Below are 25525 nucleotides of genomic sequence, written 5' to 3' on the forward strand. Positions count from 1 at the left end.
ATTATTATTTAAAAAGAGTAAAGGTTATAAGATCTCCCTAAAGACTAATATCTCAAGAGCCATGTGAAGAATGAATGAACGAATGAAAGCCAAAAATTAAGTTTTTCTTGCATAGGCATTTATTTTAAAAGTCATATTCATTAATAAGGATCCTTTTTTCAGCATTTGACACCATCAACAACTCTCTGCAAATATTCTCAATATATTGTGAGTTTCCATAATTCAGTGTTCAGCATCTGATTTCAAATGTGTTAATGTTTAAGCATGGCTTCCCTATGCCCATTCTATTTTCCCCTGAGTTAAATTTCAAGACGATGCTAGATTGTAGCACTTAACTCTGTTCTGAATGAAGTATTTATTTTAATTCTGCATCATAAAAATCTTGGAGAGAAAAGAAGATGAGAAAAGAATGATTCTTAAGTTTCTAATGGTAATATTAACTGTATTAACATATACAAGAAAAAAATAACTGATTTTCAAGGTTTTTTCTAAGGAAAGATACTACATTTTGATTTGAATGTTTCAATAGGAGGTATTTGTGAAATATGCAAGGAGTGCTATTCTGTGTAGAACTGAAAGTACATTTTAAATTTGCCATTCCTGTGTTTGCTGCCTTCTGGTTGTGGTTTATAATTTACTGGATAATAGTCAACTCTATAGAAATCACCTTTCTGTGTTTCAGATTAAGCATGAAATGTGTCATATACAGAAATAATGTGCAAATGATGTTTCTTTGTATCAGAAATACCTACAATCTTGAATGATCAGCGTTAGAAAGAGCACTTGGCCCTGATAATGAATGTGATTCCAGTGCTTACTTCTCTCCTTAAAAGCCTCACTACATTGAGCAAGATGTTTAATATTTTCTGAGATTTGTGTCTGTTTGATTGGCTGTGCCTGGTTGTCAGAAAGGAATAATGAGCCAGTAGACAGTACTTACCACCTTTAAAAACAAAACTGGGTACTATAAATTATAGTAAAGTATAATTAAATGTTATGATTCATCAACAGGAGTTCAAAATATTCAGAAAATTCTTTCAGCTATATTCAAGTGATTGTTTGTGGAAACTTAAATGAAAGATTTGGGATATAGCTCAATAGTAGAAGATTTGCCTAAGATGTTCAAGACTTTGAGGTCCACCCCCAGCACCAGATAAACAAAAAAGCCATGGTAGCACAAATCTGTAATCATACTAAAGAGAGTATGTCAGGAGGATTTTGAGTTCAAGCCATCCTAGGCTATATAGCAATACCATCTCAAAACATTAAATAAAAATAAAAAATGGCAATGCATCAAACCTAATAATTTTATTCTATAGGTTTTTATTTGTTTCTGTAAGTTTTAATACTGAATAATATTTAAGATGAAACTCTTTCTGTCCATTTACATATGAGCACTCATTTTTCTAGGTAGAAACTCTTTCTGTCCATTTACATATGAGCACTCATTTTTCTAGGTAATAGTAGTATTTAACAGTGTGTGTGTGTGTGTGTGTTTGTGTGTCACATACTTTATCTTTGACTGAGTTTGATCCTTTAGGATTCTTCCATCTATAAGAACACATTCTCTGTGTAAAATATACTGTTTTGGTTTTGTTATAGTTATTGTTCACTCTTCCTAATCCAATGATGACAGTCAAATATTAAAATATAACAATTGTTCATCGAATGAAATTCTCTACAACAAATATTTATTTGGTGGAATAATTTATTATTTTATTTTCATCAGGACAGTATTTTCTTTTGTATCAACATTTTCTTATAATGAATTCTTACTGGAATGAATGCTACTCCTTTTGCTGTGTGCAATGCAGAAAATTTTAGCAACAAATTGGGGTTTTCATCTCTTATTGCCGCTAAATAAAATAGTGTGTAAGTCAAAGAAATGAAATGGTAAATTAATTCTAAATAAATGCATGCAATGTATAGTGCATTCAAGTTCTACCATGATAATGCTCTTCTAAAAATGGTTTGATAAAATAATAAGTCTGTAACAGAGAAGTTCTCTTCTTCAATGAACATGATTTACAATTTAGCTCAGTGATCATTTTCAGTTATGACAGACAGCAAAATATGTAGAAACCAAAAGAGGAAAAAGAAAAAGTATGAAATAGAAAATAATGACTAAGACTAAAAGATGGGGAAAATCCAAAAGTTCAACGTATTCACGAGAGATATTTTTTAAGGACTGATTTTGTTATCATTTCCTTTTCTAAGCCTCTGAATTTTAACATATTTACAAGATAATATAGATTGTAGTCATCTATTCCCTTGTGCCATAAAAATTAGAAGATAATTTTATGATTGGTAGTAGGAAAAAGAATTTGTACGTGAAGTTACCAGGAAATTGTTTTGTTATGCTTAAAAAAATAAAATGTAAACATTTAATATCTAGCTGAGTAAAATTTATGCACTTGTTTAAATAAATGTAATTGAAATATTTTCATGAAAGCCATATTACATTAATGTATTGGTATCTAATCTTACATTCAAACAAAATGCAGAATTAGGATTTCTTTTAGTTTTCTGTTATTTGAACAAAATAATTTACATTAGTCAGTATAGGGAGATGGCTCACTGGGTAAAGTGCTTTCTTTGCCATCAAGACCAAAGTTCTGATTCCTAGCATCCACATAAAAACTTAGAGGGTATGGCAGCCCACCTCCAACCCCAGCATGCAGGAAACAGATACAGGGGATCTCCAGAGTAGCTGACGGACTAGTCTAGCTGAATCAGTAAGCTCTGGGTTCAAGTAAGCATTTCTATCTCCATGTAAGTTGAAAATCCATCAAAGACATCTGACATCAACATGCATGCACCACACACAGGTGGAATACATACCACATACATACACACACTCTAAAAATATAAATAAAAGAATTTGTATTACTCAGGGTCTTCATTATATGAGTCTGAGAGGCAGTGTGATTTTGTTAACCTATGAAAATTATTGAACTAATACCATATTTTATTCCCTATGAGATTTTTTTCTCTGGTAATGTTATTTTTTTTATAAATTCTTCCATATTATCACCATTTTTTCTTTCAATAACAGCTGATTATGTTATGTAACTACTCAGCTAACAAACTCTAAATATCAGAAGTCTGTCTGATCTTACTTGCTGTCACCGTATTATAAATCAACACTGACTGATGCCAACAAATTATGTTCGATTATTTTTAAGAGCCTAAACAAATCAGAAAATTCTGCTAGACATCAGTTTTATGTGATTTTGTCTGAAATTATTGCAACATTACTGTATTGATATTTGTTTGGCTTTTAATGACGAAGAAATCTGGGAGTCTACATGGAGAATCAACAAACAGGACAAAAACTGAAAACCACTGAATTAATTAGATTTTAAAAATGTCATCTAAACAGCAAAACAGTTTTTAGGTTCATAGTTTTCTGCCCACTTGGGAGGTATTAAACAGAATATTCTCATGTGACTGCTTAAATGCAGTCTTATTGATTTCAAACTATTTTTAAAAGTTAATGAAGATTCCAAATAAATTCTGTTAATGTGGTCTGTGACTAGCAATATTTACTGCCATAGAAATTAAAACTGAGACCTTTTTTGTAATTTTTGCTTAATGACTGTAAAATCAAAATAAGCTTTCACATGTTAACATAAATCTCATTTTTATGAAATCAGAATCAAAAATATGTTTTATACATAGTGAAATGTTTTGCATTGCTTACATTTTTCAAATTACTATTGATGGCTGACTAAATAGAAGACATGAATTCTCACAGTGTTTTCAATCTGTTGTAATATTAATTTAGTTGAAATATTAATTTAGTTGAAGACTGTGAAGGAGCAAATCCAATTCACACAGCTATGTGGTTAGAAAAAGAAGTACAATATTAGTATATCTGATAATTGTGGATTTTTTAAATATCACACCAAAAGTTTATGGTTTTGTTTAAAGGGTAGAAATTTTACTTGATGGATTTAAAGCAGAAAGAATTGCTAGCCCTTCTCTGGTTGCTATATATGTGATATTAGAAGTTTCTAAAAAATATGTTAATAAAACAAAAATCAATAAACACTTTGATTTTTAACAGAACTCATTTCTAAAATATATCCTATAATTATGTAGTATATAAATACATGATACTGTATAAGTATTTCATATATAATGATAAAATTTACACCATGTAATCTTTTTTCCATATAGGTTTTTAGAGGATTCTTGAAATGTAAAAATCTAAAACCCTGTTTGTTACCATTCCATACTCTGATACATTTGTGTGTCTTGCAATTTGAATGGATCTTTTTCATAAGAATAATTTAGGAACACATGCATTGGTCATTTGAGTATACATTCTTCCAAATGTTGATATAGTTCATCATTATCAAGAAATCATGTTTGTTAATATGATCACTCAACTCCTCCTAAAACTCTTAGAAGCATTTGAAGATCTCTAGCTCAGAATTGCAGGAATACGTTTTCTAAAGTTCTAAATTCTGTTTAAGAACTAGTATTTGCCACAAAAAGGGGCCAGGCAGCTTTCTTTGGACAAATGGGTTTACTGTTCATTTGTAAAATAAAGTATCTTAAATTTCTAAATCTGAATAATCTTAGTTTGTCAAATGCCCCTTGATTCTTTCTAGTTAAGAATTATGGTCTCTGTAAAAAATAGCTAGTTGGGGTATTGGGTTTTTTTGGGGATTTTTTTGTTTTTGTTTTTGCTTTGAGACACCATCCTTTGCTATATAACGAAAGTTTTTCAATCATACCTATCATTTTATTAAAATCAAGAATAAAGACTTAATTTTTTTAGTTAAATTAATATTAACTGTTTCATTGAGGACAATATTAAATGAAACTAGCTTTTAAAAAAGCTGTACATCTCAGTCAATAATATTCAATAGCTGTCCTATTTGGAGTCACTTTCTGGGCTTATACTGTTGTATGCCATTGCTTTTGTGCCATCAATGCCAATGTCAATGTAGAGGGAGGCAAATAATGCTTTAATAGTTAGTAAAATTGGCCTTGGGAACTAGTAAAAGGATTTCAGGAAATCTCCTTGGATGCAAACTAGTAGTAATAATGGTATAATCAAACAGCTAAACTGGCATGTTTCTAGAAAATATTCTGGGTTGAAATGATGTATGTTGAATATTATTTCTTCCATATTTTTCATAGAGACAATATTACAGTGGTATTCTCAGCCAAAGAGATTAATCTCTTTTTTTGTAATTGACTATAAATACTTTCTTCTGTATAAATAATTCAAAATGAGAGCAGACTTCATAACAACTTTTAAAGATAAAAGGCCCAAAATGATAATTTTCAAAAAATAGCACTTACTTTTACTTTTAGTATGATACTACTTCTGCAATTGGGTAAAAACCAGTGCTTCCCAAGATATCCTGAAAACTAATTGGCGTTCACCGAACCCTCTTTTAAATAGTAACCTAACAGTATGTAAATAATATTATGGTTTTACTGGAGATGGCTTCTTTTTAAAATTAGTTTGGAACATTCATATCTCAAATGATTCCATGACTGAGAGTATATAGCTCAGTTTTTGAACACCTTGCTAGCAAGTACAGGTTCACTCCCTAGCACTACAAATTGAAAAGAATCAGAATGAGGAAAGGAAGAGAGGGAGGAAAAGAGCAAAAGGAAAACATTAGAAATTTCAAAAAAAAAATTTTCATTATATCCTAAAATAATTCATACTGATATTGCTGGACTAGCACAGCTGTATGTCACTGTTCAGCTGACATTCTTTCAATACTCCAGGCTATTTCAGTAAATCATGTTAAATGCCTGATATCTATAGATATTTTAATACTTATTTTTAATTTATATATGTGCATACTTTGCCTGTATGTATGTATGTATGTACACCATATGTGGTCCTGGGACCCACGGAGGTCAGAAGAGTATGTCAGATTCCCTGGAACTGGAGTCGTAGACATTTAGGAGCCACCACATGACTGCTGGGTACCAAACCCAGGTCCTCTGGAAAAGCAACAAGTGCTCTTAACCACTGGGCAGGCTCTCCAGCCCCCTCTCTGTATATATTTGTAGTTAGTTTATTTTCTGGTTACTTATTGTCTAGCCTTTCCATCTTTAAAAAGACATAGGTGGGGTTCTTTTTGTTTTGTTTTATTTTTGTGAAGTTGTTTTGTTGTTCTTTGCTTTGATTTGTTTTTGTTTTCCTCTGGTTTGATAGTAGTACAGAATTTTGATATTTATTTTCTTTCTATTAAGTTAGATATTACTGAATCAGTAGAATTAGGCATGTTTTGATATGCCAGCTAACAATGTAATGGCTTCTGTGTAGGGATTAAACTGTGCTATACATGTTTTGGGAATGTTGAAACAGCATTCTAGAACACCATAACTCATACATACTTCATCTCTCAAAACCAACACTAAATTGATGATGCCAAGTTCTGCTGAAAATATGAAAGGTGGCATTAGCCAACCACCTCTTACCTCAGCAGCAGTGGTTTCAGAGCCCCTTCATAATGGAACCTGAGAAAATATTTCCCATATGATCCCATTTCATCACAGTACTCTTGATGCTCCATCTTCTCAAGGACTGTCCTCCAAAATGAATTTTTAAAGGAGTTTGCATGTTTACACCCTGGAGCCTTTGATGGGTTGGGTTTTGAAGGCAGGGTACCTTTGTTCTTATTATAGTAGCAGATTAAATGGACTCGAGCAAAATTTCCCATAGAATCCTTGTTTTTCTTTGATACTTCATGAGCCTCGTTTCCCTGTCCATATTTCTGTCGGCATTCTGGTCTCCCTCTTTTCCACCAGAATGGCTGTTGAGTTTTCTTATAGCATTCAAGCTTTCTCTATCCCACAGTTCCAAGCCCTCCCGCCGTGCTACCTCCTGCAATGGTTCCAAAGTCAGACAAATGACATGGCCACGTCTTTCACAGCAGTGACCTCCCATCCCCAGTACCAAACACCTGATAGAAGCCATTTAACAGACAGAGGGTTTGTTCTGACTCATAGTATAAAGGAATGCAATCCACCATGATGGGCAAGGCATGGTACCTGGGAAGCCATCAATGGTAAGCCCATCATAGTAGATATAAAAACAAAGAACTTGGGCCAGAAACAGGGTTGAACTCTGGCCCTCGAGGACTGCTTCGTAACTCACCATCCTGAAACAGGAGGTTTCGAATCAGATTTGACATCTGCAAAGATATGTTTTTTTAAAAAGTAGAAATCATTGGGCATAGAACTGACAGTTTTATAGTTAGACAAACTATAAATGTCATTGTCTCCTTTTTTTTTACTTTAAAGAAGGAATGTATGACAGTTATTGTGGCCCATACCCAAATTCCTAATATTTGGGGGACAAATACATGAGTATCCTGAGTTTGAGACCAGCCTGAACTATATAATGAATTCCAGTACAGCTACCTAGTTCCTGGCCTTGCATGGTAAGACTGTCTCTGTAAACAAGCAAATAAACAAAGTAATATGCAAGTTCACTTTAGAAAATAGGACATTTGTTGAGTGAGTAGAAAATGTCTTAATAAAGAAAAGTGAAAAAAATTAAAAAGCAAATAGAACATTGATACAGAAATCATTCTTATAAAATTTCTTTTATAAGGAAAATACTGTTGCTGGGAGTGTCTTTGATCCCAGAATTCACAGGCAGAGGCAGATGGATCTCTGAGTTCAAGGACTGGTATACATCAAAAGTCAAGGCTACATAGTGAGACCTTGTCTCAAAAAAAGAAAGGGAGAAAGGAAGGAAGAGAGGTACAAAGAAAGGAAGGTAGGAAGGAAATTGTGAAAGTTTGCTATGTATCATTCTATAAATTTTTTTCCTGTACATTCAGATATCCTATCATAATGTACAGGTATTAATAGCACAATTTCTGGAATCTGACATACATGACAAGTGGCCAATATTAACTCTCACATGTCACTTTGAAAGGCAGAACATCTAAAGGAGTTTGTACTTTTATGTAGTGGAGCCTTTAATAGGTGAGGTCTTGACCTCACAGCATCTTTCCTGGTATCATAGTGCCAGATTTTTTTTCCAGAGTGTAACACAATTGGACTCTAGCACAGTTAGTTATCCATAGTCGTGTATATTGCCTTCAGAAATTACTTATTCTCTGCAACCTTTATAATATATAAAATGAATCTCTAATGATATTTGCCTCATAAGGTTGTTTTAAGAATGAACTTTAAAACTGATTATAAAATCCTTAGCACAGTGTTTGAAATATATTGACTGTTATTAATAAACTATAGCATGTACTTCACCTAGTAATGTGAACATTTTTCTGTCATAAACACTTTATGATACATATTTTGTATAATTTTTATTATTAGTTCATATTTTAAATAATATATTTTTACCAGTCTCTACTTTTGATATTTTATTTGTTTTTTTATTTTCTGGTTATATAAAAAATGTTGTGGGTGATCTCCTTAAAGTTGTTTTGTAGATTTCTCTTAATCTAATTTAGGAACTTGAGTTAGTTCTAGGTTTATTAAAATATATGCAGAACCTTTAAACATGATCTTAATAATTCACATTGATACCCAGAACAGTTCATTACATCTTTATGAATTGAGTTTAATGAAATATTAGAAAAGCTGTTTATTTTGCATTTGCATTTTACTGAGTCATAGACAGCATTTAAAAATTTGGACTCAAAGTTTTTGAAAAGATAACATTGAATATGTGAAATTATTGCACTAAGACACCAAATATTGAAAATAAGTCCTAGCATGCAACTTTATAACTCTCTAAGAACTAATATAGTTCAGTTTCTATATCTGTAACATGAAGATTTTAAATGGGATTGCCTTTTCAGGTCCTGCTCATTCATTGATCAGTTTCCTTTGGCCTAGTTCTTATTCCAACTGAATATATGTTAATACTCTTTTAGTTCTTCTTAATTTCCAATCAGTATAGTGAAACTTGGGTTTATTTACTTAAACTTTGTACTCTATACTAATAATAAAATTTGAGATTACCAACTGAAAATATATTTACATCACAAGATCTTTTTCATTTAGGTTAAGTTTGAGGCTGTTTAATGGAATTTTAATTCTCTTGGACCCCCTAGAATTTTGTGCAAATTGGAAGATAACAAAATGAATTATAGAATAAATAATAAAATTGCAAATGAAAAATTTTATCTTCAGAAAATATCTTTGACTTCTAATGTATTTTAAAAACATTCCTTTGATGTATAAATACTGTAAAAAAAATGGTTCCATAAAATTAGACATTGTGGCACATACATATTGTCAGAAAACTTAGAATTAAAAATGGCCTGTGAAGCGTTAATATTGCAGTTCAGTCTAAATCAATGCCAGGTCCCACTTGTGATTTTCATATAGTATATCTCAATGAAACCATTCTTAAAACTTCATATTACAAAATGATATTCTAAAATTAGATATTTTCTGACCCAAATTTCAGAATTATCAACTATTCATTCTATTTTTATTGAAGAGGAAACACAGATTGAGAAATTCAGTCAGTGAAAATTTTAGTGCACGTCATGTATCAGTCATCACATTATAAGCTGCAGATACAGCGATAATGCCACTGATTTGAAAGTAAAATTTTCACAACAAATCTGTTTAATAGTTTGCTAGACCCCTTCTAATCATGCAAAAGAAAATAAGGTGATTGAAAATCAAGACAAGGCATTTCAAAAAACAAATTCATGCAGTAAAGACACATGAAAAAAAAAAGCATATCCTTACTGGAATTCTTCTAAAAACTTGAAACAACACAAATATTGCCATCAGGTTTATTACTGTTTTAAATTATTGTCTTTGGTATACTAGAATAGCAGTGCCATGAGAACATAAAATGTAGTGTCTGTATAACATGTACAGAAAAAGTCAGAGGGGGAAAAGAGAAAGAACCCAAAAGTTTTGATTTAACTAATAATCTCATTCCTAGAAATTTACCAAAAAAAAAAAAAACAAAAAAAAATTATCAGAGGGGCCAGATTGACCAGCTATAACCCATAAATTGGAAGTCTAAAATACAAAAAAAAAAAAAAAAAAAATCAAGAGTGCTTTATGTGATTGACATACCATAAGTTTCAGATTTCAGAGCATTTTGAATTTCAAGATGAGAGATATTTAACCAATTGTATGTGCAAAATCTCCAAACTTTTAAGTACTTCTGTTTCCAAGCATAATGTTTAGTCAACCTCTATAAACATTGTACAGTTTAACCTCTTGCAAGAAGAATTGGCCTCATAGAAAAATAGAATAAAAGTAGCTAACAAGGTGAGACCCTTACTGTTATGGTGAAAAGTAAATTCCTGATGCTACTGTGCTGTGATTTCTGTTTCTCATTAAAAGATAAATATTTGAACTAATTAAAAAATGTCTTTCATACTGATCTTTTGAAATTGACTATTAAAATTTGACTAGAATAAATTAGAACATTTGTTGATTTCATGCTGAAGAGGCCACTCATTCATAAAAACATTATGTCTTGGAAGCATGAGGACCTGAGTTTGATCCCCAGATCTCAAGTTTAAAAACTTGAGAAAAAAGTCAAGGCTTTGTTGTATACACTTGAAATCACATTTCTGGGATGACATTGGCATGTGGGTCTCTTGGATTTGCTGGGCAGCCAGACTACTCTACCTGCTGATTTTCAGGGCAATGGAAGACTGTCTCAAAACAAAAAAAATGTATGGCACCTGGAGAACAGCACCTGTAGTTGTCCTGTGGCGTTCACATACTCCCATGCACACACAAATATGCATGCACATGCAGTTTACTTTTCCCTGTTTGAATTGTTTCATCATATTATTTCTGTTTCTAGAGTCACAAAAAATATTCACATGAAACTTAAATTGCAAGCACTTCTTTGAGAACTGTGTTAATTTTCTAATGGCCTTTTACCATAGTAACTTCAAAGACTGTTACCGTGAAATTGATATCAAGCATTGATAACTTCCTTTCCAAAGTCTCTGTTTATTAATGGGGGGAAAGGCCATAAATTTGAAAGAGAGCAAGGAAGGTTATATAGGAGGGTCTTGAGGAAGTAGGAGAAGAGAGAAATGTTGTAATTATAGTATAATCTCAAAATAGAGGAAAAAATAAATACAAACAAAAATTATTATCATCTCTGTAATCTATCAAAATCTCCCCTATTACCTGTTTAGCTTGCAATATCAGATGAGGCTGGGCAGGCAGACTACTAAGTTTCTGTTCTCACACTTGAATTTGTAATGAAACAATTTAGAAAGCATTTATATGATCTATAAAAATAGTAGAAGGTAAAATTTGTTCCATAAAGCCAGATGTCATGTCACATAACTATAATCCTAGCATTCAGGAGGTTGAGGCAGGAGGATTTCTAAGTTGAAAACTAGACTAGGCTATATAGCAGGTTCCAGCCCATACTGGACTACACAGCAAGATTCTGTCTCAAATCAACAATCATATCATAAATGGAGAAATATATAGACATACATATATCCATCGTTTTATAAGCACTGTTTTTCAACCCTCTGTATTTCCAGGCCAATTAAGGGACTATAACCATAAACTTTTAACTAACAGTAATCAAGATCCACTGGAACCTTGAAGAAAACACTTCATGTTGTCTGACTTAATGTAATTTTAATATTTTTAGAGAAAAAGAATGCAGAAAATTGTAATCACTTGCACTTGTAAATGTTTTTAGAAAGGAGTATAAGTCATTATGTTCTGTATTTTTATAGGAAACTACAAAGAGTATCTTTATAATCCAGGGATTGTTCATTTCCATTTGACATGGAAAACAGCCTTTGGTATAAGATGTTCTTTGAGGTAAAAGAATGTAAAGAAGAGAATGAGTAGATGTTGGGAACTGAAGTCATTCTCATTGGTCCTTCTGTTCAATTATTTCTAAATTTGCCAATTCTCATTCACAAAGAAAAGTGAAAATTGATTATTATCTTTTTGCCAAAACAGCTCATGTTGAATAACTTGTAAAATCTTTTCATTTCAAATGTTTATATAATTCTTGTGTATAAAGAAGCTTATCAGTTTGTTTTGGGGTTGGGGGAGGTGTTTGTTCGTTTTTGTTTTTCAAAATAGGAATTTCATCTTCTCAGTACTTCCCAGTAATTTATATATGATATTCTGAGACATCTTAACAGGAATCTCTACCCTGCTTCCAGGGAATAAAACTTGTAATATAACCAGGTATATTATTTTCCTGAGGACGTTAACACCAGAGGTTTGTCATCATGCACCTCATACTATCTGCCAACACGGGGATGAGCCTCACAGTTAACTTGATCCATGCTGATTAGAAGTGAGACAACCTCCAAGTGAAGTACAGCATTGAGTGTAAAATCACTTGGTCTGAATCTTGCTTACAAGGAGAGAGTGAGTGTGTGTGAGAGAGAAAATAGAGGGGGAGGGAGGGAGGGAGGGAAGATGTGTGTATCCCTTGTAACTCAGGATGACCTTGAATTTGAGATTGACCTGCTTACCCCTACCTCACTAGAACTATGATTATATGTACACACCACCACACCAGGCTTTATTTCCCCTATTTTATCTGAAAGAAAAAATCAGATGAAATAAGAAAAGGCTTTGAAGGAGTTACTATATCTAGCATTGGTCTGGCATTAAAATTTTCTGATTGGCAGCATTATTGTTTAATTGGGAATCATAATGACAGCTGAACAACCTCCGTGCTTGAATTGGCAAGCAGAGGAACCTCACTGTCACCAGTAAGAATGATGCTTGTTGGGATTGATCTCTCCGCTTAAAGAACACTCATGTTTCTTGTCATACCATTGATGTTTTCTGATATTACAATAGAATAGACATTTAAACACTGAAAGAGAAAACGTGCATAGGTATATTTGTAATTCTTTGTTTTTTGTAAGCTAAATGCAAATGTAACACTACTCCAGATACTGCTTCATCAGAAGTCCCCAAGATAACCAAAAGTAAGTGCCAATTTCCTCCTCTCAGGAATAGTGCCGTACCAGAAAACTGAATTCTAGAGATCTATTTGCAGAGCATGTCATATAGCATCTGGGTTAGTTAACTCCTTGATCTTATAATAGGAGCCTAAGTCAATTAATGAATTGCATGTACTGCTTACTAATGTGTAGAAAAAAATTTAAGTTCACTTTTTCTTTATTCTGTCTTTTTTACCCATCTTCCCTCATTGTAGCAAATTAGACGGCCGGATGAAAGCAAAGGAGTTGCTAGTAGAGTTGGATCCCTCAAAGTAAATATGTTTCTAACATTTTTTGGCAAGATTTTGTCTATAGCCTACACTTCCTTTTTGGAGGGTGGAGGGAGGAAGCGGGCTTTTTCCATTTTTCACCATCCCATTTTTTATTTTAATATTTTTATTGGCTGTTGGGTCATATTATTTTTTGTTTTGTTTTCAGCTACATATAGAGCAACCAGCTGAAGGCAAGCTGCCAAATAACTAGCTTTGAAAGGCACCATAAACAAGAAAGGGCAACTGCCTCATTACATGTGCCTGCGATTTGGGGCTCTAGAGTAAACCGTTCCTCTGACTGATGTCACCAGTTATGTGTTAAAATTCCTCTTAAACAGAGAATTAATACATTTTCAGAATGTCACCTCCCCTTTTAACCTGTCTTATAAAAAAAAACATTGAATTTTATTTTAGTGTCATTACCAGCTTAATTCATTCCAGAATAAAAATTATTATGAGTTAATAACATATATTTAATATGCATCATGTTAAGAACTAGGAAGAAATGCTTTATGATGCCAGTATAGTGGACCCATATACTACTTTTAGTGTTAAAGGACTCTTAGTACTTTTGCTTTTTTTAACATTTAAAAGTTGATGTAACATTAGACAAAAACAAGTATATCTAAATATTTGCCCACTTTGTACATAATCTTCTAATATACAGTTAAGGTTTCTGATCCTATTTGTTAATGGCTAAATGTCACCTGGTCGATAATATATATATTGGACACTTGATACTCTTATCATTTTTAATCACAATTGAAAGCTAAAAAAAATTAATCACTGACTACTTTTAATGATGCCACATAAATACAAGTTAGAAAAATGTTAACTATAAAAATAGGCACAATTAAAGTTAACCATTGTTTTATATCTCAATCCCAGATATCTTCACAGCAGTAACAACTATTAAAGTAGTCAAAATGCCAGATAATTCAGTACACTGAGATGTCATAAAATTCACTAACTATATTAAAGCCTAATTACCTCAGTCATTCGAAATTTTTCCATAGCTCCAATTTACTTCCATTTAATAGTTTTTAAAAAGTCAAATTTCTGTACTCTTTCCTCCCCCTTAATTCTTCTGCCTTCTTAGTTTTATCTTTTTGTTGTTTGTGAGTATGTGCAAACATGAATGCACATGGATGAACCTGTGTTTGTATGTCTGTGTTCTTTATTAAGAAAAGCCATCCTCTCTGTTCCTTAACATTGCCTCATAGTAGATAAACAGCTTTTACATTTAAAAGTAACCTCTGTAAAGGATGGGACATGATGATGTTTGCCTGTTTCAGGAATTAGGAAGCTTAGCATTTTTCAGTCAATAAAATGTAGCATTCTTCACTATATCATACTTTACCTTTGTCATAAAGAGACAGTAAGTCTATTATAGTTTACACTGTTGATTAGGACACAGATTCAGCTAAGAAGATACAATACAATATAAAGTTCTAAAAGTAACTGATAGTGAACTGAACTTTAAAATGGCATCTATAACTGTAGTACCTGGTATAAATTAATTGCATGTATGAATGAATGTGTGTGTAACAGAAGTTCAGTTCTGATATATATATATATATATATATTATATATGTATGTATGTATGTATATATATATATAATCTTGAACACTGTGCTTGGGGAAAAGGCAAATTCTCTGGTCTTTAAATATATTTATGCTATGTATCTATCAAGTAGAAAAATCTTAGAGTGAATCTCCGGGACATAATAAAAATAGTTGTAATATTTACTTAACTATTTTTGGTGGAAAATATGTGTTTGAACAATATAAAATGTTGGCTTCCTAGTCGCAAGTTTATTGAAATTGTTATATTCTTATGTTATAGAAAAATCTGTGGTATTTTAAAATGTTTGCCAAAGGCAGTGAGAAATGTATAATGCTATGATCTTATTTTTAAAATGAAAAATGAAAAGAAAACAAGTTACCTTTTCAGTTACTGTTCTGACATTTGCATGTAGCTCCATCAAAAGCTGGAGGAGCTGAGCGGTCACCTAGACATCAGTGTGACAGGGTGCTCTCTCAGAGGATCTGTATGAATTTACTTGTTTTCCCCTGAAATTTTCTCCTGATGGGTATTCCAAAATCTGACTGGTTTGTCCTCTCATCTAACTTTCCTGCTTCCTGTGTCTTACCCCTTTTTCTTTTTTAGCTGTGGCTTCATTCTCAAGTCTATAAAATAAAGATTAAATTGGACCAGTAAGCCAAACAACTAACATTATAGCTGATTTAATAACACTTGACCCTGATACAAATTAAGAACTTTTCAAAATCAGTGCAAACATAATGATATAATTTTCTAAAGACCTCTTTGTGTGACATCTGTTATCACTTATCCAGTTGACTGTGTATTTTGCCTATTATTGAATGTGTTAGCAAGATTAAAAATTATTGACCAGAGTAAAGACGTGATTCAATTTTAGTTTGCAAGGACAATTATGAATTTTAAATGGTCATAGATAGTCTGACCAGTAGATACACATGTTCAGAGTCAGAGTTAGTAGACTTTTCTAAACTCAGATACCTTTGGAATAATTATGTCATATTTTGATTAAAAAGAAATTTAGCAGCAAGCAGCTTTACCAAGAATGGTTTCTTGTAACATCTTCTAAATGCTTAAGTACAGGCCCATATATACAAGACATCTTTTGAAAGAGAATGTCAATGTAGAGGGACTCAACATCATATGTGCATCATATAGCCAGTAACTAGAAACTATTTTTAAAACATAATTCAAAGTTTTAGAATATTTAGCTTTTCCTCTAAGTGCATCTTTTCAATAGGTAATCATTTCCAAAACAAATATATAAATATGACAATAAAATTAAATTATTATTCTAAATAACTTATGCTTACCTCTCATTGCTAGGGCTTCTAAAACAGTTTCTAGGAATCTAGCTCCTGGATTTATTTCTCCTGAAATTGTTGCCTTTCATTTAATTCATACTGCTCTATTTATTTCATCATGAAAACAGAGTAAAAGTTAATTGTCTTTTATCTCAGCTTATTTTTAATAGTATTCTATATATTATATGTATGTATATTACATTTAGGATTATTAAAAATAATTTTACTAATATCAGTCGCTAACTCTTGAAAACTAAACAGAAAGAAATTCATAGAATGTCTCGTTGTTCTACTTCTTTCTTTGAGCAAGACCTTCTTTTCTATGTATATTATTACAGTTAGAAAAATCTTCTACACGAGGCTAGAGAGATGGCTCAGAGGTTAAGAGCACTGGCTGTTCTTCCAGAGGTCCTGAGTTCAATTACCAGCACCCACATGGTGGCTCACAACCATCAATAATGAAATCTGGTGCCCTCTTCTGGCCTGCGGAGATATGTGCAGACAGATCACTGTATACATAATAAATGAATAAATCTTTAAAAAAAAAAAAGAAAAGAAAAGAAAAATCTTCTACAGTCACTCCTAGAATCCAAAATACTGTCACTCGTATAAAAATGTCAATATAAATTTTATGACCAAACCAATCTGAACATCACTGAATACTATTATAGAAAACCATAAGAAATATACTATATATTATTAATAAAATAATAATAAGTGTATTGATAAATAATATATATGGTGTCATATTCTTTCCATATCCATCTTGAGAAATATTTTTTTCAACCAAACTAACACTAGAAAGTTGAAATTTGCTAAAGTCTATGTGCATGAGGTAATGAAAAGAATGGGATTAAATTAAAAATTTGGTGCCTTCCAAATTGTTTTATCTCATGTCAGTTCTTACTTTCTATTTTCAATATTACATTGCTACATAATAATTAATCTTACTAGCTTCATTTCTTGTTGATTTTACTTAAAAACACATTGTCTTGATTACCTATTTTGTTAAATATAGGCTATATTATTTGAAAGATCTTATAAACTACCAGATAATTTTTTAAAGATAAAGAACTATTAAATTGCAGTTGCCTGATGAATAAATCATTGGCCTCTTAAAAAACTATTAAAAAGCAAATATTATCTTTGCTAGTGAAGTTAATTCAATGAATAAAACATGCAGACAAAATCTTTAGCTGAGTATTCTGTTCTGTACCTACCCTTCAATACCTATTGTCTATGCACATGATAAAATTTGCTTTGCAAATAAAAAATTGTTGCTTAAAGCAAAACCAATATGTCAGCATTAGAAGGGCGGTGTTGTACAAGCCTTTAATCCTAGAACTTAGGAGGCAGAGCCAGGTGATCTCCGTGAGTTTGAGGCCAGCCTGGTCTACAGAGCAAGATCCAGGACAGGCACCGAAACAACACAGAGAAACCCTGTCTCGGGGGGAAAATGTCAGCATCAGACAAAGTTAAACAGATTTTGGGTCTAAACTGAAATAAATTGGCAAAGACCATTCCATTTTATGAAAATTTATTGCAAGTGTTCATAAGAATATGGTTTAATTCACTGAAAGCTTTTAATTCATTGAAATACATGAGAAATATTTCAGTAAGTTGAAAAATTAAAGATCTTTGTTTCCAGTTATATATTTATTTGGTAGCTGAAAAGTTGGTGACATATATGTCAGAAGTATAGGTTATGGATATAATTAAATCATTGATATTCCAATTGTCATGACACATACAGTATTTATTTTACACAAAGGGTAGACCCACCATATGAAGCCTGGAATTTTGTGAGTGGTCCTGAATTTTATTTATCTTTTAGGTAAATGTTCTTCATCCTCCATTATGTTGGCCCTTCCTTAGAGAGGCAGAATGGATTGTTAGTGCATTGAACAAAGCAATAACATTACAAACCCTAACATGGGTTTCTCACAATTGTGATAGGACAACTATTACTAATATGTAACCAAAGCTTTCCTAATTAAATCATTGCAAAATATGCTACATACCCTTCGATTTATAATGTATTGAGAATAATGACCATAAAATAAAACCACATAAGGAAAAAATAATTTCCCATTTAATCAATGCATGAACCTAGTATGGACAATATTAAAAGGAATCCAAGATTGAACGTCACTACAGATAGTGTGTTTTTTTGTTTTTGTTTGATTTGGTTTTGGTTTTTCTTAGACAGGGTTTTTCTATATAGCTCTGGCTATCCTGGAACTCACTCTATATACTAGGCTGGCCTTGAACTCACAGAAATCTGCCTGCCTCTGCCACCTGAGTACTGGGACAAAGATGTATGCCACCATGACCCAGCCAAACAGTGTTACAAATAGAAAAAACAGATAAAATAACCAAAAGCTATGCTTTGTATTTATGTAATATAAATCAAGCTAAATTTACTGTGAACTTACTTTGTTGAAGAGCAATCAGAACAAGAAGAATATGAAAGAATTTAGAAAGAATATTAGATACATGGTTATGGAATAAAAATATGAAAAAAAACAAGAAAAGGAATAAAAATATCCATCATCCAGAATTATGTTTTTATATAGTATATATTCTGTATAGGATCATGATAAATTAATGTTCAACTAGATTTGTTCATTTTTAAAGGTTTTGGAAAACAGTAACAGGGAATATGACTCATAAAGATTATTAGAATATAAATTAAACTAAGATAAAGATAATAAAAATAAAGGAGTATAATAATTCACAGTAATTGCTTACCATGGTGATGTAAGTAAAGGAATGATATTTAAAGTGAAAAAACTCAGTCAAGGTACAAGGATGTTACTAAAAGTGAACCAGAATTAAATCATAAAGAAGTAAACTTTTTAAATAGTGGTGTTTAAATGTTTAGGAATCTAATGTCTTGCATTCTAAAATTCTGGTATTAAATGAGCCAATATAAGTGATGAATTGGATTTCTGTATTTTCTTGAGGTCTTTTACTGAGGTATTTCCATTCCAGCCTTAATTCTGAATTACTTTATTATATTTTTTATAAACTAGTATCTATTATCATTGGGAGATTTTGTACTTATATATTCATTGAGTTCTGTGATTCACAGCCTGGCAAACTACATTCTGTGGGTCAAATTCTACTTTTTTATAGGACCACACACTACGGATTTTATTTTTAAATGTGGTGGATAGACTAACATTTCATGTGAAAATTATATGAGTAAATATGTTCTAAAATAAGTATTTATTGAAATGGCTATTCATCTGAATATGGTCTTCAATTGTTGAGCTACAGCAAAGCTTTAAGGGGTTGAGTGCAGATTATGTGACTCAGAAGAACTAAAATGTATGTTCTTGGACATTTTCCATCCAAACTCTGCCGAGTCCTCCTGTAAGTGGCTGTTTGCATAAACACAGTATGTCTGTAATATAATGCTTTTACCTTAGAGTTGAGAAAAGAAGAGCTGTTTAATTTTTGAAAGATGATTTCAGATCATGTGCATGGAAACACATTAAAAGATTTGTAACCAAGCCGGACAGTGGTGGCACATGCCTTTAATCCCAGCACTCAGGAGGCAGAGGCAAGCGGATCTCTGTGAGTTTGAGGCCGGCCAGGGCTACAGAGTGAGTTCCAGGAAAAGCACAAAAGTTATACAGAGAAACCCTGTCTTGAAAAAAAAAAATTGTAACCAAATAAAAAATTTTAGACAAAGCCAAACTGGGTTTCTCACAATTACTTTTAACTACATTTCCTTGGAATCAGATGCCTCTGGCCTTCGTAGATACCTGTACTTATGTGCACATACCCACACATGAACACATATACATAATTAAAAATAATTAAAAAATCATTTAAGAAAACAGTGTAACTTTATATGATCTATCATTATGTTTTTGTTTTTAATTTTACATTACTTAATTACTCTCTCCACATATATCTAACACACTCACACACACATGCACACAGATAAGCCCACAGAATTACTGTTAAGCCTTCAAATATGGATACTCTCGTACAAAGTGTTGATTATAAATTTGTTTTGAGGGTGCACCTTATAAGAATTTGGAATGCAACTCTAAAGTTCATTCTTCTAAACTTTTAAAAAATATTTTAGAGTGTTTTGTTGTAAACATTGTGTTTTTATGTTTATTGCCTCATTATATCTTAGTAAAAATAACAAGATCACCTTTTAGATTATATTGAGTTGACTATCTGTACTCAAAAATTTCATGTCTTTCAAAGGAAATGTAAATCAAATGAGATAGATACCGTGACATGATCAAGCAATACATTATACTTTAATATGTAGCTCTTAGTAATATAAAAAAATGTCTGCATTGGATCTGTTAACTAATATTGAGCAGAGACACTGCTGGAGCATTAGTCCTTAGATGAGTAAGCAATCAGTGGGTCTTTCTAATCAGACAATTTGTTTAGATAGAGGTACTTTCTTCAGGCACATTATTAGTGTCGGTGCTCATATAATACATTGTTTGAGCTGCCTGTGTCTCTTGTTTGATTAGCTGACATTTACATAATTTATAGTAAAATCCTATCTCTTGTATATGGCATCTTGGTAGATGGTCTATCATAAATATGGCCAGTCTTTAATAATGATGACAGTAGTTTAGTCTTAGGGATACTATCCAAAAATTTCTAATTTTTACGTTTATTAGATTTTTTTTATTTGAAAAACTTATTCCTGAAATTTCATTTGTAATGAAAATAAGAAAGTTCTAATTTATCCTATGCTTTAAATCAAAAGATAAAAACTTTAAATATTATAATGTCTAAAACATTTGAAACAGAAGTATCATATCTTTAAGATATTTTAAGTTCGTCATGGATTTGCCTCTCTCAAAACTGACTTTAAGCCAGGTAGTGGGGCACACACCTCTAATCACAGCACTCAGGAGGCAGAGGCAGGCAGATCTCCGAGTTGCAGGACAGACAGGGCTACACAGAGAAACCCCATCTTGGGGGAAAAAAATGACTTTAATCCAAAAATAAGATACTAATGATACCTCTGCTTGAGAATTAATTTTCCTTGTAACAGCAAATAGGAACTGGGTAAAAAAAAAAAAAAAAAAGGCAAGATTCTCAAACTGTTTTAAATAGAATAAATAAGTATGCAAAGCAAGATTTTCTTAGAACTATCATTTTGCTAAGGAGAATTTAGTGCACAAAGTTGAAAAGATGTTTCATTTCTTAATATACAAAGTTAACCATATTTTAGAAACTACCTCAAAGCATCAGTGGCAATGGTAGTTTTATCCCAAATCAGTAAGATCTGAACTTAAAAGGTTCAAAAATTTACTTTAGTTTTTTTAATGATAGATGGAAAGAGTTCTTGTGTTCTTAATAAATATTTAATGAACGCTTACTGGGTTCTGCTGTTGTGGGTGCTAGAAATATGTTAAATAGCAGATCTGATAAGGTTGGTTCTGATTTGTCCTCTTGGTCATCCTTTCCAATTCCCTACTCTCTACTTGGTATTCTGAAACTTCACATAGAACTTGTGACTAGAAAATGCATTGGTAGCTGTTTCAGCTCACATGTCATAGTGAAAATTAGTGTAGGAGGAGGCAACAAAATTTAGCATGTTAGCATCACAACCAAGAGAGAGCAAGCCAGAGCATAAAGTTATAAAGGTCAGCCTGGAGTGATGATAGGGCTGCAGTGCTAGCCACTCCGGAGCCTGAAGCAGGAGGATCACTGGAGCTCAGTGATAGCCAGGGACAGGGCTGGATCAGGGAAATTGTGAAGGTTAAACACAGTTTTCAGGAGAAGAAAAAGTAATAAAATAGCTATTTTAAAAAGTTGGTGAGCTGTATTTGGTGGCACACACCTGAAATCCTAGCATGGCTGAAGAAGAAGGACTACATGTAGAAGCCAGCCTGGGCTACGTAGGCAGTTTCAGCCCAGCTGGAACCAGCTAGCCAGACTCTATCTCCAAACACAGGGAGAGAGAGGAAAACACACACGCACACAGGAATCCTTGAGTAAAAACAATGAATATAAATAAAAAATAAATGTGGAGAAAGGCCAGATATATATATATATATATATATATGTATATATGTATATAATATTTTATAGTATTGCTGACATGTATTAAGAGAAAAGGGGATTGTTCATTAATACTAATAATCACATAAGAGAAAGAATATCAGGTTACTTAAAGTGGACAGCTTTCCTGCCCTTTTTATAGAACAATAGAAAGATGTACAGTAGATATACAACCCCATTAAGATCAGTGGGGCACCTTAGGAAAAAATGTTTGGTATTCTGCTTTCTCCCTTAATTGAGCATCTTCTCAGCATGTTCATACCACAACCTGTCTGAATAGGGGTATCATCTCTATATTTGTACGTTAGCAAATTGAGGGGTGGATTTTGAGGTTTCTTTGTTTTTTAATCATGAGATTCTCTTTCAAATAACTTGAGTCTTAAGATGTGTCCCCTTGTCAGGTTGTTTTATTATTCATATGGCAAATTTGTTGGTGATGAAGCCATGTAAACCTTCTGAGACCCTTACTATTCTATCATTTCCTCTTTAACAGTGTTTTCTTTTCTCCACTGCAAAACCAGGCTCGGCTTCCGTCGTGCTCATCTACCTATAGTGTATCTGAGGTATATTTTGCACGTGTCTTTTTACATGGTCAATAACATGCTCGCACTCACCCCCCCCCCTTTTTTTTTTTTTTGCCTTAATTTATTTTGCCTTGCACTTTGCCCTTGGCTGAAAGGGATGAGGGTATCAGAGGGGAAAAGTCACCAGTTTTAGGGGAAATTTCTATCAAAATAACTTGGCTTCCGGTACTCATGTATCACACTGAAATAGCTAACACATAAATAGCCAACTTGATTGTTAATTATTAACACCTTATTCCATAATAATTTCCCTGAACAATGTAATTTATTTTTAAGCTTATATTGTCTAAATTAAAAGATTCTACTTTGAACATAGATGTGTTTGTTACTGATACTGAAGATTTTAATTCAGTTAGTGAGGATCCAGTCTCATTATCCAAACACAAAGGAAACCTTCCGGAAATGACTATTATAGGGGGAAAGTTTGAGGAAATTTTCATTTATGTATATTTAAAAATGAAAGATTTGTTCCCTCTTTAAAATCTTTAAAAAAAAAAAAAAAGAAAATACTTAGCAAGGTGGTGGGTACCTTTAATCCTAGCATTCAGAGTTGGAGGCAGGTGTGTCTGAGTTCAAGGCCAGGCTCAGCTTCAACTCAAATGAGTTACAGGACAGCCAGGACTATACAGAAAAACCCTGTCTTGAAAACAAAAAGAAAAATGGGATTACATAGTTTCTATGTTACTTGTGTTTTTTCTTAAGGTTCTTATCATACAGAATATTATATTAATTATGAGAATCATGCTCTTTTAATAAAAATATATAATATAAAATAGACATATTCTTGTCTTCTTAGGGTTTCATTTCCCCTTCCTGTTGTATTAAACAACAGCATACTGGATTTTCTCATTTCTGTAAAGTAAACTTCCAAAATATTATTGACATGCTTTGATTATATAATGGGCTAAGTCTGGATTCCAAAGTGGGAACAATGTTGTTAAGCAGATGTAAAGAAAAAAATATGTGACTCTAAAGAAAAGGACATTAATAGCATGTGAAATTTAAAGTACCAGTTTTTATAGCTTATTTAACATATTTACTTTATGTAGTTGCTATAACTATTTGCAGACCAGTATTGTCAATATAATTCTGATCACAAGAATATTATACATAGTACCATTCCTTTAAAAAAAATGCCACTATCTAAAAATAACAATTTGTTTGTACAGAAAAACAAATTAGCATTTTTAGATTTCAAATTTGAGAAAGTTTCAAAAAATATGTGACTAAATCCATATCCTAGTAATGTTAAATTTATTGGGTCAATAAAGTACAGCCATCCTGTTTAATTTTTACTTCCTAAGTTAGGACTGTCCATGACTTTTTTCTCTTATAACTGACTTTGTAGAGAGATCATTTTGTCTGTTATTTGCAAACCTGGTTATATTAAAAACATACTGGAATACAACAAAGCGAATTTAGATAACTCATTAAGATCTCAGGAAAAGTGCCATGAAAATAATGCAAAGCTTTGAAATTCCCAATAAGAAAGATTACAGAACAACTGAACTACAGGGCCATCTATATTCTTCATTTGACTTTTCTTTGTCATTTTGGTATATTAATGAGCAAATAAAGCTTGAAACATAATGGTGACAGCTTTAGCATAAGCAATTGTGGCCTTGTAGTGTGCCACTATCATCATCATAAGTGAGGTTTCACCAAAAGCTGAGGGAGTTTTAATCAAGATCTTCAAGCTATATAAAATACTTCTTATAAGTAAACATTCATGCCAATGTCTATGGAAGATTCAGGCCCACAAAGTTAGCTTAGAAATGATGTACTTATTGTGGATCTTGGTTATTTGCTTCCATGAAGATGAAAAAAATTACTTTTCTCTTTGAAAAATCATTATGGAAAAGTAATTACTAAAAATCAGATTAACTATTTATGCTATCAACAAGGACTTTTTGAAAACATAGGTGTATGTCATCCCATCATTACATTTTTCTATAGGCCCTTTTCTTAACACCACAGGCATATGATTCCTGGTGTAACAAATGTATAACACATTTCTTTCTGCCACTTCATCTAGGCACTTCTCCATTTCTCATGAGAGGGTATAAGAAGGCTACCATTGGCATCATCTCCAATCACAGCCTACAGCATCCATCAGGGTATACTTTCTCTGTGACAGCATATGTGCAGGAAGGCTCTCTGGTTTGAATGTAGAACTGGCTCTGGAGACTTGTGTATGCAGTGCTCTTTGCTCCATGACATTCAGCTCTTACATGAAATCGGACTCCATGTGGGTTTGTTTTTCTTTCATTGTGACATGTGGGTTCTCCTTAACTGTCAAAGTATGTTTCTCACTTGTCATTTGTGATAGGGTTTCTCTAGTCTTCTCTGCCATCCTTCTGTGGTCTCTCTAGGTTGTGTTTATATTCACTCCAATCATTTAAGAACAAATAGGGTTCTAATATTCATGATAATCACCTACACAAAAAATACCTTCTATAATTGTTTTCTTTAATCTAACGCTGGTAGCTGTTTCATAAACCTTAATTAAACTTTTAAGGAATGCTCTCATGTATCAATTTTTAAATGGAAGCCTCTTTCAGGACTACTGTAAACTGTGATGTTTATTTTAGAGCAGAACTGTGTAAGTAGCCAGACCTTTCATCACTCAATATTACCCCACAATGAGATCATCTTCACTTTACCTCTATTTCTGAAGAAATAGTTTCTAACTCCTAATAAGGCACATTGGCTTTACCAGTTGTATATCACTATTTTGTATGCCATTCATAAGATTAAAATATTAAATGTTGCTCAAATGAACCTATCCCTGAGTTGT

The 25525-nt window shown here is 32.4% G+C and overlaps 1 protein-coding gene across 13 annotated transcripts in view; it reads left to right on the plus strand.

The window, feature by feature from the left end:
* The window catches only part of Gphn (gephyrin), a 400632-nt gene that overhangs the window by 219118 nt on the left and 155989 nt on the right, over positions 1-25525 (plus strand). For 6 of the 13 annotated variants that reach the window (XM_076551603.1, XM_076551612.1, XM_076551606.1 and 3 more), the window contains one exon: positions 13166-13222. The exons of 6 other annotated variants lie outside the window; for them this stretch is intronic. In XM_076551603.1, coding sequence (XP_076407718.1) covers positions 13166-13222 — 57 coding nt within the window. Of the gene's footprint in view, positions 1-13165; positions 13223-15201; positions 15274-25525 lie in introns of all 13 variants that reach the window. One more of the 13 variants, XM_076551614.1, reaches the window with a different exon arrangement.

This window comes from Peromyscus maniculatus, chromosome 14, assembly GCF_049852395.1.
Source record: "Peromyscus maniculatus bairdii isolate BWxNUB_F1_BW_parent chromosome 14, HU_Pman_BW_mat_3.1, whole genome shotgun sequence".
NCBI classification, from domain to species: domain Eukaryota; kingdom Metazoa; phylum Chordata; class Mammalia; order Rodentia; family Cricetidae; genus Peromyscus; species Peromyscus maniculatus.